Source organism: Vicugna pacos, chromosome 24 (assembly GCF_048564905.1).
Source record: "Vicugna pacos chromosome 24, VicPac4, whole genome shotgun sequence".
Lineage (NCBI taxonomy): Eukaryota > Metazoa > Chordata > Mammalia > Artiodactyla > Camelidae > Vicugna > Vicugna pacos.
This window is the reverse complement of record NC_133010.1, coordinates 2,554,434-2,571,466: the sequence shown is the minus strand read 5'-3', so window position 1 is coordinate 2,571,466 and position 17,033 is coordinate 2,554,434. Positions and strand designations below refer to the sequence as shown.

At 34.1% G+C, this 17,033-nt stretch overlaps 1 protein-coding gene across 1 annotated transcript in view; it reads left to right on the top strand.

The window, feature by feature from the left end:
• LOC140688912 (uncharacterized) overlaps positions 1-17,033 on the top strand; it is a 140,318-nt gene that overhangs the window by 96,092 nt on the left and 27,193 nt on the right. Inside the window, exon 4 of the mRNA XM_072948887.1 lies at positions 15,267-15,389. Coding sequence (XP_072804988.1) covers positions 15,267-15,389 — 123 coding nt within the window. The remainder of the gene's footprint in view (positions 1-15,266; positions 15,390-17,033) is intronic.

Genomic DNA, 17,033 nt, shown 5'->3' with positions numbered 1-17,033 from the left:
AATCTGATTGGAGAGTGATAATGAATACTTCTAAAAGACAGCAAGGGACAGAGCAGGATACTTCACTACCCAGTTGGCTCTGATGCAGTGTTCTAGTCTGAAAGAAAAACTGGGAAGCTACTTTGCCAGTTTTACTACCTAGGCTGTCAGAATTCTCAGCTTATCTTGTGCAAGCTATAATTATTTTTCCAAGAATCCTCATCTTTATTTAATAGGAAATGGTACTTCAGATCACAGTCTTTAGATCACAAATGCTCATTGCTATATGTGGCCATTGTTTATAAGTCTATGTCATCTGCTTTTTTTGCCTAGAGATAGAAATTATTTTTCCCTTTAGTATTCAGGAGTTTTGCTGTATTAACAATATCTTGTTTATTCTGAATTTTTATTTTCAAGTATAGAGTGTACTTTCTCAATATGTACTTTCAACTCTTTAGTATTTCAGAAAAGCCTATTTTTTACTATGATTTTTAGTATTAACTACAGTACTTACTTTGGATCTCTTCTTCAGGATCTCCTTTTATCTCCATGTTGTCTGTATTCAGTATTTCACTTTCTCTTAAGTTATTTTATCTCTGTATTACTTGATTTTTTTTTCCTTTCTACCTTCTATTTTTCTGAAGGCATTGGCATTTTGTTGTTACTGTTGTATTTAGGCACTTCTCTGTTGCTATTAAAGTTTACATTTCTGGAATGATTTTTCTTTTATTTTCAGGCATCTCCCGAGGTCTTTCTGTGGCACTCCTTTGTCTCTGTTTTTTCTATATTGATTTGTTGATTCCATTCAAAAAGATATTTTTCCCACTGTTTTGCCTGGTCCTGGAAAGAGCCTTGGAAGCTCAGTTTAAGGGACTTTTAAGGGTTAGATTGGTCCAGCCCTGTTATGATCACCCGAAAGCTTCATACTTGCCATCTAAAGGGTGAGAGAAGCCTCCTCAGTTGCAGCTGCAGTTCTGTAATCCACCTGTCATGTTTTAAAACTGACAAATTCCTATTGCCTGTTTAGGGGCCTCCTTTTTTTGTCAGGTGCATCAGATGTTAGCCCGCTTCTCCCTGCCTCTTCCTGCACTGTGGCTGACGACATTGCATCTGCGGCTGCATGTGCTTCTCTCTGCCTACTTGAAATTTGGAGTTTATGTGATTCATTGTCATCTAGTTCTATATGAAACATTTCATGAATTTTGTTTTGTTCCATTTAGTTTTTCTGTTTGAGTTTAAAGATTCAGAAAGTATGAAGAATGACGTAGCCACTATAGTTTTCTCCAAATCTGCTTCATATAGTTTAGATTAAGTTACTTGAGAAATAAAGTTTTAACCCTTGGCCTTTACTTGGAACATTTCTTTTTATGGAGACAACACATGAAAATAATTATTCAGATTCCTTCAATCATGTTCAGTTGATTTTGAGTAATTTCTGTTGTACCAAATGTAGCACAACATTCTTTCTTTCCATGATATGAAGTGAATTTGAAATATTGTGAAAGTGAGCTCCGTGTTTGTCTTTCCTTTTGTAAATAACATAAAGAATTAATGTGGTCCTATTCCAGGATCAAGTATGAAGTATATGTTTTCTATCTAAAATTAGTGGATGCTGCCCAGCTCTATTGAAGTTTCCTCTAGGTGGACAACTTCAGTACACAACAGAATGTATGCTCATCGGGAAAAAAAAAAAAAGAGAGCAGCGTGATTGGCAGTGGTTTCACGTTTTCTAGTGACCTTAACAGTCATACCGTGATCCCTTTATTAGTCAGGGAGATGGCTGTCGTGGTGTTTGGGACTCATACAGCCGGTGTCATCTAGCTTCCCTGGAAGCCACAAAGAGAAATACTCACATTGTTAAAAATATTAGTCCTTATTTCTGATACGCTTTTTAAAGTAAGCACCTGCTTGTATTCTACTTAATTCAACTTCTTTTTTTTTCCTAGGCACTTTAAAGAATCTTAGCAGATTATTAACACTCTTATTCTTCTTGCACTTTTTAATTGTATTTTTGAAACTATATAAAGGATTTTTTTAGAAAAGTTATCTCCCCTAACATATCTTATCTTTTTCCTTAGTGTTTAGAAGTTTCCTAACACGCTGCTTTCTGCATTCGTTTTTTTCCGCCTCTTCAGTCAACTCCTTCCTCAGCATCAGAGCTAATCTTTTCTCATAACCATGTTAATGTGTAAAATAGCACTAGGAATTATGAGAATGATGCATTACATTTGTGTATAGCTGTTCCCACATAATACAGTTAATAATCTGCTATTTACAAACATGTTCTATTTAGTTATTTTTAGAATTTTTGAACCTAGAAAAAGTCTCTCTCAACTTATAAACCATATTTTGTGTTTTGCTGTTTTACTGTCTATATTGAACATTTAAAAATATAAATTTAGTATTATTTTATTTTAAAATCACTCAAAGTCCTTATTTAATGTCCCTTGGACATTCATGAGCATGGTAAATATGTCTGTGTCATCACTTACTTTTGTGCTTTTTAGATGATCTGATAGTGGATAAGTAAGTATATGATTCAAAAATAACTAAAAAAAAGTTTAGAGTTTCTGTAATTTCAAACATACATATAAAATTTTAGCATTCTAATGCATTTTTCTGTAACAGATAAAAACATGTTTTGGTAAAGTACTTTTTCAGTGTCTGAAAAAGGAGTTATCTATATTTATAAATGCTCAATTGGATAAGCTAATCATTATAGGAGACTTTCACTGCTGTCCTTTAAGAAATCAAGCTTCCCAGATTGAGGCCCGAATGCCACCCTTCCCATGTTAACTTTTGCCTTAGTCACATGACTGGTTTGGGCCAAATTTTCTCACATTTACTAACTTCATAAACTAGGAGAAATTACTTAAATTAACCAAAGTTCAGTTACTCAACTTTTAAAAATACAAGTAGTATCTACCCAGAAGTTTGCCAATGTGATTATATCTGATAACTCCTTAAACAGTTTAATACTTTTGCCCTCAGTGACTGAGTTAATGGCAGTTACAAAGCAGACACTGGGAGAAATTGAGTCCAAAGCATTAAAATAATGAAATGACTTTGTTTAGCTAGAAAATACTTAACTCAATATATAAATGTTAATAGATTTAATCATTTAATTTGAATATACTAAATAGTGTGAATTTACTTTTATCCACTTGTGCATGTGTATTGGTTGGAGCTACATTGGTTCTCATGCATATGTGTTTCCTGACTGTACACAGTGTCTCAGATAAGTATTTCCATTCTTTTTTTTTTTTTTAACTCTGCAGAGAATTATATTTGATAACATTATCAGTATGAAATAGGGCTGAAATACTGACCCTGTCTCATTGACCTTTTAAAATGATTTCTGAGTTTCTGATTGAAGGCATGGTGTCCTTGTAAAGATGGCAGGGTTCCTGAAGGTATCTACCAGGGTGAACTGTAAGAAAGACAATGTGTTCATCAGAGGAAGCCTGGCTAAGTTTTGGTGGGAGCTGACTGTCAGGAGTCTGGTATCATTTTACACTGACACTGGATATTTGATGGGGCTTTCAGTAAAACTGCTGTGCTGTCTTGAACCTACTATTAAAAATAAAACAAGCATTCTTGGAGGGTGGTATTTGGAGGGGTACAGCCTTTTTCAAGGTGCTTAACACTTCTACCTGTAATGTAGCTATTTGTAGGTATGTATCTATATCATCTTAAACAGTTTAAGCTACTATAGCAGGATACCATAGAGTAGGTGGCTTATAATCAACAGAAATTTATTTCTCAGAGTTCTGAAGGCTGAAGTTCAAGATTAGAGTGCCAGCAGGGCCAGGTTCTTACGAGAGTCCACTGCTGTTGTAGATGGTCATTTTCTTACTGTATCCTCACGTGGCGGAAAGCAAGCTAGCAAGCTCTCTGGGGTTACATTTTAAAGACCACTAATCCTATTCTGGAGGACTGTACCCTCTGGACCTAATCACCTCTCAAAGGCCCTACCTCCTAATACCATCACACTGGAGGTTGGAATTTAAGCATATGAATTTCGGGGAGATACAATAGTCCATTAACTGGTTTTTTTTTTTCATATTCCAGATAAGTAGCAATTTGAAGTCAAATGATATTCATTTTGTAATCTTCTAATAATTGAAAATATTATAGATACTCAGTAAATACTATAAAATATTCTGAAAGTAAAAGTGTAAAGAACTAGAAAAGGAAAGGTGTGAATAAGGGAGGGATAAAGGGAGAAAAGAAAGAATATTATATATATATATATTCTATACATATCAAAATATTCCTAGAACTACAAAGAGGTACATAAAATATCTTGTCTAATTCATTAAATGTTTGAGATGCTGCCTATAGCCAAGCAATTAGGAACAAACACTTAAATTTAAATTTATGAAAAATTTGCATCTATTAAAAAGTATCAATTTTCATATCCATTGATCCTGTAATGCCACTTCTAAAATTTACCCTAAGAAGATTGTATAATATACATTCAAAGATGCAAGTCCAGTAATGTTTATTGTAACATTTTTATGTAGTAGGGGGAAAAGCTACATGCTCAGCAATAAGGGATCAATTTAATATGAAAGGACAGAAGTACACAGTTGGACTATATGTGGCCATAAAATTATGTCTTTGAAGAATAATAATATGGTAAAAAAAAAAAAAAAAGATTTGTGACATAGTAATTGAGGGAAGTAAAGATCAATGAGGTCAAGTAGTTTTAAGGCCACACAATGCATAAATGAAGAACTGAAAATAAAATCAGATTAATTGTACATGTACATATAAAACCCGAAATCAGTTGCAGTTAATTGTTACCTGCTTGTTTTCAAGTTCATGAATCTAAAGTTCAAAATGCCCTATGGGATAGAGATATATATATAGAGAGAGAGAGATGTTTCTCAAATTACCACATTATACACTTTAAACATATGCAATTATATTTGTCCAGTAATTCATCAATAGTTAAAAAATACAAAAGAGTAAAAAATTTAAGAGAAATAAAACCAATATTCTGTGTGCCAAAGTTAAATAATGTATGAATAAGGACATTTTAGCATATAAGCTATTCAAATATATATTTTAACTATTGCAAAATTTGAATAATGAAGTTGCTAACGACCTTCAGTAAAAGATCCTATGGAGAAAAAGTTAGGAATATAAAATACGAACAAAAACAGCTGTTCATATCATTAGAGAGAAACCGAAGTGATTGAACAAAATCTTCCACATTTTTTACATAATAAGTTACTACTTTTAGTGAAAAGTAATGAGGAAAAACAGGAGAGTAATTTCCTCTTGAATTATAGCCATTCTTTGAAAAAATAAAGGCCATTACACTGGATATTTGAAAAATAAAAACAAAAACCTATGGCTGTGTCAACAAACAACACAAAGTTAAAAAGAAGTCCCATACATCAAACAATTTATTTTTATTTTAATGTCATTTCTCTCACTTGATGTCTCTACACAGTAGATACCTTGTAATTTAGAGCTTCCTGCCAAGACGACTTCAGGGTCATTCTGGAATCAAGCCTTGACCTTGTTACACAGATGAGTTTCTAAATTAGAACTTGCTCACGGAAGTGCGGAGGCAGCGTATTGTTGAAGCTGTGCCTGAGTGTGACCGAGTCAGTACACGCTAAGACTGTAATTGCTTGTTTGTGCTTCTTCTTATCCTGATGCCCTTACCTGCATCTACTTGGACTTTCTTTAGGGTAAACCTGCACTGTGCTGTAAGAGTGTCAGTATTCGTGATTATTTTTTCATCCTTCCAACAAAATCATTTACCTCTTTCCAGCTAGTACAGCTTTAGACCTAAGTAATCTCTGTTTTCTTTTGTTTTCTTCTTTGGAAGTCAAGTTAATATAGGAATCTTTAGGAATACTCTGAAGACTCAGTGTCCCTGACATGATAACCTGATTTAAAAAAAAGAAAACAAAACACTAATTCAAATCAGTTTTTGACTAGTCATCCCCCAGATACCATGAGGGAAGACATAATATCCTAGCAGTCTGTATTTAGTGCCATTCCACATTGTTGTTTGTGCTGGTTCCTTGTTCAGGGCCTAACTGTCAGCAGTAAATAAATTACTCCCCGGCTAGTAAATCACAAAACTCTCTTGAGCTTCTCAGAGAAACAAAGCAAAATGATGACTCTCTCGCCCTAAGAGGTTTATTCATAAATATCCATTTTGTTTGAGGCACTTTGGGTCTACTCGATGGAAGACCAGTTTTCTTCCGTAAAACACTGGAAGAGTGTTTATCTGGAAAGAAACACAAATGAAAGAGTGTTCATTCTCTGGTCTCCATCAAATTTCAGGATTTCCATATGATGGCATTAATAGTATGGAAAAAAACTTTGACTTGTCTTTGAGTGGCTATTTTAAGTGAGGACAGATATTTAAAAGTCAGAACAGAAGAAATAAACCCCCTCCTTCAACAAAAATTGAGTGATCAGTGATTTTTCTTTCTCTTTCAGCTCTTCCCACCTTTAAGAAACATTCCTAGATTTTCTGGGAGAGGAATAGCTCTCATTTGTTCATCTTTGAAGTGAAAAATAGAGAAAGTACTGGTAGTCAGGGCTATATATCTTAAGTGACTCACGTAATAGTTTTAGTAAGTGCCTTTTTCTTTAGAGATTCAAGCCCAGACCGGGAGCAGCTAAGAGCGTTTCCTCACTGACAATGTCTGGACTCGCAAGGGAAATACATTCTGTCACTGTGAACTTATTCCTAAGTGGGATAAAATTTTCTGACTAGCATTTAGCTGCTTAAAATTCAGTTGACTAGATACAATATGTTATGATTGCAAAGCATAAATCATGTCAGTGAGGCAGCCCTAGGTATTACTATATTAACTAAGTTTTAAGAAAGAGAGACTTGCAGAAAAATTACAGAAAGTGTTTTTACAGTTTGTTCTAAGTCTGTACTATCTACAGGTATACTTAGGAACAGCCAGCTGTGTGATATAAAGAAGATATGAATTGTGTATTATGTAGCATAGTGATAATCTAGAACTGTCTTTTAGCTCTAGTTTTATCCTCAGCCCTTTGGCCCAAGAATCTTAACCAATTAAAGTCAATGCATTATTTATAAGTGATTTTGAAAAAAAACTCAAATAAGTAATATTTTATTTCAACTTAGGTTAAAGTTGAAATTTAATTTCCCTTAGTCAAAAAGTTACTGAGAAAGGAAACGAAGAGCTACATGTGTCTTTCATTGTGCATGCTGAGAATTTCTCAAGAATGAGGAACACATGTGAATTAAGGACAACGAGAACCCAGCTTTGGACCCTTACAAATATAGTTCTGTTGATTTTAGTTTCCGTTTTCTGTGGTCAGAATGTACTTTGTTCTGTGGAACAGTATTGATGAGGTTGTAGTTTTGTTCTATCCATACAAAACATTTTATATTTGCAGACTCCTTGGTTATTTGTTTGTTTGATTTCATCTCATAAGGTGAGTGAGAAAAGCTATTATTTTCATAAAGAAAAGGCCACTGTCAGCTTTAACTCAAGTTCACTGTGCTTTATTCATGGTCACTGGGGTTTATGTTTTCATTATAGCATCTGCCTTAGAACATAACTGAGGAAGGCATTTCAGAATTGAAATCCCAAAATTAAGTTAAGTACTTGTAATTCGTGTTGTATCAAATCATGCCTTTGAGGTATAGGAAATGCCATTCCGGGCCTGACAAAGACCCACTGATATACACCAAGATATTTTACTGAGCCCTTGAGGAAGTCATAACATTAACCAATGTGTGGTCTTGCCTGCAGGTGGTTCACCCACTGGCTATGTATTTGAATCACCTGCATAGCTTATGAAACCTACTAACGCCCAGCTACTAACAAGGATTCTGATTTGCCTTGCATGCCTTCTGGGTTGATCCAGAGTATCAAACTTTAGTGTGCACATGAATCATTGGAGGATATACTTAAAATGGAAAATCTCAGTTTGTATGTCTGGTGTGGCGCCTGCTATTCTGCATTTCTAACAAGCTACCAAATAATGTTAGTTTAAAAATAAAAGTTATAAAGGTAAAATACATATAAATAAATGTCCCAGACTCCCATTCCAAATAAATATAAGCAAAACTATATCAAATGTAATTAGGTTCTAACCAGTGAAATAATAATTTTTTAAAGTACAGAAAGCTCCTTATTGGCCTGTGATCAATATCAGAATAAAGGGCCAAAAAGGGAATCCAAAGTGACTTAAAAAAAAAAAGGTTAAAAAAAGGTGGAAGAGGAAGCTAAACAAATAGAATTTTTTTTAAGTATTGAGAATTAACTTTAGAAAAAAATCAACAAGTATAAATTGGTCTTTAGTAAAAATAAAGTCAAGATTATAACTACAAATGTATATTTAACACAAACAAAGAATAGATTTTTTTGTGGTAGCATTTTTTGGGCAAAATTTATGATAGTATCAGGATATTTGTATAGTTGATTTTTATAGCTTGATATCAGTTTAATTAAAGTGCGGAATTTTCACAATTTTATCAATGAATTTCCTCGAATTTTTGATAGTCAAACCATCTTTTGAAAAGCTATCCTTATTTATATTCATTTTTGCTACTCTTTTCATCATCAGATGTTCATTTGCCAAAATCTCTATGTGGTATATAGTCTGTTCCCTCAAACCATTTCAGCAAATTTCAAGTTATCCAAAACCTTTTTCAGGTATTTGTAATTTTATTCCGTTGCTGTTTTGTTTTTTTTTTCTTCCTGTTTCTGTAGTTTCTCCAAACCAGGTAGAAAATGACCTAGGTATAAATTATTTGGAAAGTGTGGTTATATTTTCAGTTTGAGTAAGGGGAGAAATGATTGAGAAGTGATTAGTTTCATAAATAGTCCAGTTTTTCATAAATATTTTAGTGTTATGGCAACTCTGATTTCATCAGCACACTGGTACTTGCATATCACCACTTATGTAATGAAGGCTTTCTGCTGTAGAGTTCCCCATTCACATTAATCCAACTGCACTGTGAATCTGCTTATGGCATTAAGCCAAGTGGAAGGAACCCGTGCATTGAATTTGCCAAGTAATAGAAGCTTGAGAGTCAAAAAAAAAAAGAGGTTATTGGCTCAGTCCAAAGACCTTTGCTTCTATTTCATCTGTTTACCCTGCATTTGCTCTCTTTACACAATCAGGCCTATTAATTTTAAAAACTCTTTGCCCTTGCTTTCCATTTTCTGTTGATGTCTTTGCAACTGAGTAAACTTTGACCTCTATTCCGTGGATTATTCACTGTGTTCTGACAGTGCATGGATGCCCCTTAAAGCTGCTGCTGTCTAATAGTGAGAGAAATGTTATACTCATTTCCTAATGTCATCAGCTCTTCTCCCAGAGACCTCCACAACTGCACTTCTGCGTAACTGACCATTGCCATATTTTATTTACTTCCTTAAATGGTAGAGATCACTGATCCTGCAGTTCATCCATCCCTCAGCTGGAAATACCTGGAGTTTCCCATCTAACCCTTTATACTATGCATTCCACTTCAAGATTTTATTCATGTTCATAGTTTGAGAACATTTACTGATGCTCTCTAAACAACCTAAATTTCTGGTTGAGTAATCTGAAAGAGGACAAAGTTTAAAAACACAGCATCATTGTTTTTATTTATTTATGTTTTTATTTTCTAACCAATATATGTGTAGTTATGTCACTGAGCCAATAGTTTTCACTTTTCTTATCACCTTTAAATGTTGTGAAGACTCACAATCTTCTGCACTGAAGCACTTCATTTAATTTTGTAAACACAGCCAGCTGTTCATAAGTGCATTTCTGGAAGAAAATGTACTTAGCTATACATCTCAATTTCTCTTCATTGTTCTGGCTTTTTGGAAAGTGAGGTTAGTGTATGTTTGAGTAACCCTGTGTTTAAATTATAGAAGAGATTTAATAAGATAAGTGGTAGTTATATTAAGAAAATATTCCAGATATTTCAAATTTCATAATGAATTTGGTTTTTAATACTTTAAACAGACTTTTTTCTTAATTTCCCTGTATATTTATTTCCCTGTGTCCTAATGTCTACAAAATATCAACATATTATACATTTGAGAAGTAATAAATGCATTCTAGAATTTTAGAATAGTATAATCTTCATCTTAGAATACAATGATAAAAATGAAATGTTCTGAAAAAAGCAGACTAGCAATTACCTAATAGCCATGTCTAGCCCTACAAATCAATTTTATAATGTACCAAGAGTACTCTACAAGTATCATTTTAATAAACCTTTACTAAAAAAAAGAGTTATATGCATTCACATGAGGAGAATAAAATAATTATGCAGTGTTAAAATATGGGTTACCTTTTGAGTCATTTACCTGTTACATAGTACTTTGATTTTTTTCTCATTTAATTAAGGATAATGCCATCCCTTTGAGAATACAACTTTTTTTCCAAGTGCTGCATACAAGGATCAATTTTTCTAATTTTTTAAAATTTTAAAATTATTTATGAAAAGCTTTCTTATTTATCCAAATTTGATATTTTTAGATTTCTATAATCTTTTCTTTTGGTATTAGTTGAAATGACTGCAAAGATCTAAGCCCATGATTTGGGTTTATTCCATTTATTAGCTGTTTGTCATTTATTTAAAGAAAAGTCCACATATCTAAAGTTTGCAAGTTTTTATAATTCTATGATTAATTACATCCATAGTTGTCTTCTGAATATCTCTTAGCCCTCACTGAATAAATAACTCAGAGAATTTTTATCCCTCTGTATTCTGTTTACTTGTTTCATCACGTAAGGAGATTAAATTTTGAATCCTAAATAGCTCCTGAGTTCTCAGAAACCTGTCAACAAGCAGAGGCATCTGAATGCAATAAATTGCTTGTTGACTGAATCTCAGGAGTGACTCTTCTTCTGATGGACCTGTTTGTGAGGCCTGCATTTGTTGTTAAGCTATCAATTATATATGTGGTTCTCCATCTTTAAAATTGCAGGAGATGGATTTAGTGCCTAGGAGCCATGATTGGATTCAGAAGTTGGAAGGCAGAGAGCCAGAGTATTGTTCTTATGGAAGTGAAAGCTATCTCCTGAATCAGCCACAGTTCATGCACTTTCTCTGCTTGGTTTCATCTAATGCCATTTGGTTTGGGTACAAAGGGATTCCCTTCAGGTGAACTAAGGGAGTGACGAAGTCTCTTTATTCTTTTCAGCCTATCTAAGAGTTAGGAAATAAACCAAGATGGAAGGAGTGGTATTTCATTTCAAGCTTTTAATAACTAAAATCTTACTGTTTTCAGTTTCTGTGGCTATAGTTGTATTTGAACTACGTATGATCAAGTCAAAGAATCTAGACAGATTTGGGCAACTAGTTTCCTTTATCACTATTGTCTTATCCATTAATATAGAGCTAAGATTAAAGTTATTGACAAGAGGGACATTAGTACTTAAAAATAGCTCAGTATAATTGTAAGAAATATTGATGTCAGTATTTAAAAGGCTGAGTCTTAACTCCATTAACAAAATGAGTCTTTGCTCTGGGAAAAATAATTGGTTAACTTTAAGTAATCAGTGAGTGAAACACAATTAGAAAACTTGGGAGGAAAATAATTCTTATAAAGGTCAAGTTTCTATTAAGTTTTTAGACTAAGTCTCAGATTATTAGATGACAATATCATGGGCCACTTTTTTCTGGCATTGATATAAAAATCAAATATTGTTTCAAAGTTAGAGAAAAATGAGAACTATAAAAAATATTTTATAACCCATGCATATTTTTTTAAGTTTTAAAAATAGTGCTTTCCTCAAATTCTGTACTTTTGAATATGATCTATTTAATGCAGATAAAAGAATATTTCTAGATAAAAGAATATTTTCTCCTAACTTCAAGTTTTTAGAAAAAAAACACTTGATTAATATAGTTTTAGATATTACTTAAACATACAACTTGATAAGTTTGTTGTGGGTTTTTTTGGCTAAAATTTTGTTATAATACTGATTTGTCTGAAATCTGGGTAAACAAAAGTGAAATTCATTTCTAATGTCATCTGGATATTTTATTTCAAAATACTAAAATATTTTAATACTAACTTTCATCCTATGTTGAAAGAGCTTAAGCAAGCTTAACTGCTGAAGCAGTTTTCCGTTAAGAAAGTCACTAAACTTGATTTGATGTAGAAAACTTGATTGTTTTAGACAACCATTTTTAAGATTGCTGTAGAAAGATACAGTTTTAGCTAAGGGTTAGAAACTGTCAAGGGTAAGTTTAGGGTTAGTTTTAGTTGTAGAATTGAGTGGGTTAATTTATTGAACACTCAGTGTTAGAAAAGTTCTTTGGGCCTTAATCATATCGTTTTAGATCTTTGGGCCTCATTTTCTTTCTTTGAAAAATAAGGAGTATGATACAGTTATTTATTTATCTCCAGTTTAAATAATGTGAATAAAGCTCTTATCAGCATTACAAAATCTAAGTTCACACATAGTAATAACAATTAAAAAAAAAATCTGAATCTATATCCTGATTTTACTGCTTAATCACTATTTGAACCAAAGTAAGGTCTCTGCCTCTCTGGGTCTCCTCTCCTTCACCTTTAAAATGAGGATGATAAGTGATCTTTAATGAATAATTCTGAGTTTATACTCGACAATGTATTTGGATAAATTTTGCACAATTTTAAGTATTAGTCCATTTTGGTCCTATTTGGTCTTCTTGTGATTTTTATCATATGGATAAATGTCATGATTTTATGAACATAAATAATCTTTGCCAATGTTAGAAAGTAGATTGTTCATCACTACTGATTCCATGGGCATTAATAGTATAATACAGAAATACTATGAACAACTCTTTGCCCACAAATTTGGTAACTTAGATGATATGAACTAATGTCTTGATAGACACAATCTACAAAAGCATACAAAGAGGAAAAAGATGACCTGAATGGCCGTTTGCCAATGAAAGAATTATAATTAGTAATTAATAAACTTCCAAAAACAAAAGCACCAATACTGGAAAAGAAACCCAATAAGACGTTGTAGGATACTTATCAGAGGCAGAAAAAAGAAAAGGAGTATCTGAGATTTGAGGGAATAAAAGAGAAAAGTGAACATTTTTCCCTAAATGGGAGTATAGACTTCCCTGACTTTACAACAAAACTGATTATTAAATATTTATTAACTTATAAGTAGCAACCACAAGGAAGAGTTTTAGAGTATATATTAAGACCTTAAAAAAAATCATTTTTGTTAGTTTCCTGTCGTGTATCTCCAGATTTTCTTACCAAAAACAAATATATTGATTAATTTAGATAAAGTGTACCCTTTATTTAAAAGGAACGAGTAGTAAGTATGGAATTCTGAAACATAATAGGAGGGCCCCATACAAAAATTTAATTGCACTCCCTGATTTGTTTTCAAATCCCATGAAGCCTATGAGGTGTTTCTGTTTACCACAATATTAAGCATTGGTTGTACCATGTGGTGGCACTTTATCAGGTGTTTAATCATAAAGCTTTTATTGAAAGAAAGTGTCTCCATGGGTGCATAATTTAGAAAGACTGACCGACAAGTTATAATACAAATAACTTGTTAAAAAAAAAGTTTTCTGATTCATTTGTTCCTTGCTTTGATTAGATCTGTCTATCTTTAAATACAGAAGCATCCAAAACACCTTTGCTACTTCCCGGAGTGCCTTTATCATAGGGAAGCAGAGTGGGCAGATTCACGAGTGGTGTTCACAGAACTGCGGTAGGAGGTGTGGGGGTTAGAAGCCGGAGCCTTACTTTTGTCACTGGCAATTAGCAGGCATTGTGATTTAAGCCTACCCAGTTAGTGCTCTTTTGTTCTCAGCAAATTACAGCTCAGAAGGAATGCTGGCACTTTGGTTTGCTAATCTGTGTGGCTTTGTGTGCTCTAATCTTTCAGCCACAATCAAATAATCATTTCCTCTTGTTTGTCTTCATTCATTTCCTGTCCCCACCTTGGATTTAACTATCAAATGTCCTTTGCTTTTGACCAGAGACTCTTCAACAAAAACCCTGTAGTTCCTGACATCATTATTCTTTTGTAAAAAGCAGTGGTTGGGCATATACTAATGTAAATAGTTTCTTTTTCTTGGTCAAAGGCAAGTGTTCTGCGTATTGTACTGGTATTCTTATACACTGTGTATCAGACTTCATTCCAATACAGTATCATAAAAGGATTTAGGAGAACAGTTGTGAACAGAAAATTGCATCATGAATAATGTTGTTTTGACATCTCATCAAATCTGAAATCTTCACTTGGTTTTTAAGGCTTTTAATTTGTTTATTTTCTTCAAAACAAGCTATGAAGTATAAAGGTATCTATCCTCTATCTGCTGTCTGTCTGTCATCTAGCCATCTATCATCTGTCTGTCATCTAGCCATCTATCATCTGTCTGTATGTTTCATCAGTCATTTTTAAATTACCATTTTTGTTAAAGCTTTTTGTTGGTAGCAAGTTTTTTTTTCCCCCTGCTAATACCCACTCCCTACCAAGTCACAGTGCCTCCCAAGACAACAATGTATAAAGCAAAAAGGGGTACATTTTAAAAGTGATGTGTGAGAGGTATTAGAACAAATGCTGTTATACATGAACAGAATTTTTGCACATAACTCCCTCACAGTTCTTTAAAAATGTACCCTTTCACATAAAAATATCTGCTTGGAGCTAAAAAAACAGAAAAAAAACCTTTTTTTCCTTTTTAGGTGCAATCTTGTCAATGCAACTTAAATTGATATTTCTGGTTGCTCCCTCCAGAAAAATATGCAAGAGTCCCAAGATTGTGTGTATGTGTTAAGAGGTTCGAATATGCCACCCCAAAATAAGCCACTTTGGCATATTGACAGTTCAGAGCTGAAGACACTTGAGAAACAACAGATGCAGGAAGGACTCCCTGACCTCCTCCTTTCTACTTAAAATTAGGTTATAGAATTTCCTACGAGAAAGTTGTTCTTCCTGTACTGGAAAGAAAAGAGCATTCCTCTATGGGAGATTGGAGGTCAGTGGTGAAATGGATGTGTACACACAAACCTAAAATAACCTTTATCTTCCATTAATTTTCCCCGTAGATTTCTTAGTCACTTTCCCAGAATTCATCTCCACTAGACATGTAACCCCCTTTTCCTTTGTATCGTCACATCTACACAATTTTATCATTCTTTGTTAAAAAGCTATATAAGCTCTTGGCCCTAACTGCTTCTTTGAGTCCTCATTTTTCCTGTGAAAGCTCTTGTGTACATGTAAAAACATTAAATAAACTTTACATGTTCTTCTCCTGTTAATATGTCATTTGTCATTCCAATCCATAGGACCCAGAACCTAAGGAGGTGGAGGAAATGTATTTTTCATCCCTACAATTACGGTGGCAAGGATGGAATATCATTGGCTGGGACTCCCCACTCACTTAGGACACCTAAAATAGTCAGCAAAAGGTAAGTGATTCTTGTGCTGTTTGTTTTATGCTGCAAAGTTATCAAGCTGGTATCTTCTTTTCTGGACACAAAAGCCAGACCCCAGCCACCAGGCGTGACGGTGAGGCCTCTGAGTGAAAGGACACAGGGCCCCACTCTTGCAATGCTCTCTGCTGGTAGAACAGAGAAGATGCCCTTCCGAGGAGCTCTTTGTTTTAATTGCTCTTTTCTGTCCCAGAGATAGACATTGTTTTCCTTATGGGTCTTATCAGCCTGTTGTTTGAGCTGGTATCACAGATAGGTGAGTATACAGTTCTCGCTGGATTGGAGCCTGTTTGGACAAACTTTGCTGTGGCTTGCTGGTAAAAATACTAGATGAAGTTCTCCTTTTACCTTGTTTCATATTCTGAGAGCCTGGCTTGTAACCTCCTCCCCTCTGCCAACCGGAAAGGAAGCTGTTGGGCCTGCATCAGGTAGCTAGCCACCAGACGAGGAACCTAAGACACAGAGTGGGCTCGCAGCATTTTCCGTCTTACTCTGCCAGCTCTGGGGGAGTCTGTCTTAGTATGAGTTCTCAGCCCTTAAAGGGCCTTTGTCATCTCTACCCTCATTGCCTTGTCAGTGCTGGAAAAGCTGCGTCTCGATACTGGCTGTCCGGTGTCAGATTATCAGATCTGTGATTGGAAGCGTCTTACATTTGTGGGATGCTGGAGACACAAGTTCTCACAAACACTGTCATTACCATTTGTGATAAAAAGGTTGTGGCTTTCGTTTTGAATTTGAGATATAGTTGGTTTATAATATTATTTTCAGATGTGTACAACTTAGGGATTCAAAATTTTTATAGATTTTCTCCACTTACAGTTATTATAAAATATTGGCTATATGCCCTATGCTGCACAATATGTCCTTGCAGCTTATGTATTTTATACGTAATCGTTTGTCCCTCTTAACCCCTTAACTCTTCCTGCCCCTCCCCACTTCCCTCTCCCTACTGGTAACCATTAGTTTGTTCTCTGTCTGTGAGTCTCTATTTTGTTATATATATTTGTTTGTTTTATTTTTAAATTGCACATATAAATAATAACGTACAGTGTTTTTCATTTTCTATCAGACTTATTTTTCTGAGCATAATACCCTCCAGGTCCATCCATGTGGTTGCAAATGGCAGAATTCCATTCTTTTTTATGCCTGAGTAGTGTTCCATTGTGTATATATATCACATCTTCTTTATCAGTGTATCTGTTGTTGTACACTTAGGTTGCTTCCATAGCTTGATCATTTTAATTAATGCTGCTATGAACATTGAGGTGTATGTATCTTTTTGAATTAGTGTTTTTGTTTTCTTTGTATATATACCCAGGACTAGAATTGCTGAATCATATGGTAGTTCTGTTTTTAGTTTTTGAGGAACCTCCATACTGTTTTCCACAGTGTACCAATTTACATTACCACCAAGCACTGACGGTCCTATTCTCTGTATTCTTGCTGATATTTGTTATTTGTGTTCTTTTTTAATAATAGCCATTTTGACATGTGTAAAGTAGTATCTCACTGTGGCATTGATTTGTATTTCTCTGATGATTAGCAATGTTGAGCAAATTTTCACATGCCTTTTGGCCACTTGTATGTCTTTGGGAAAAGGTTTATTTAGGTTTTCTGCAC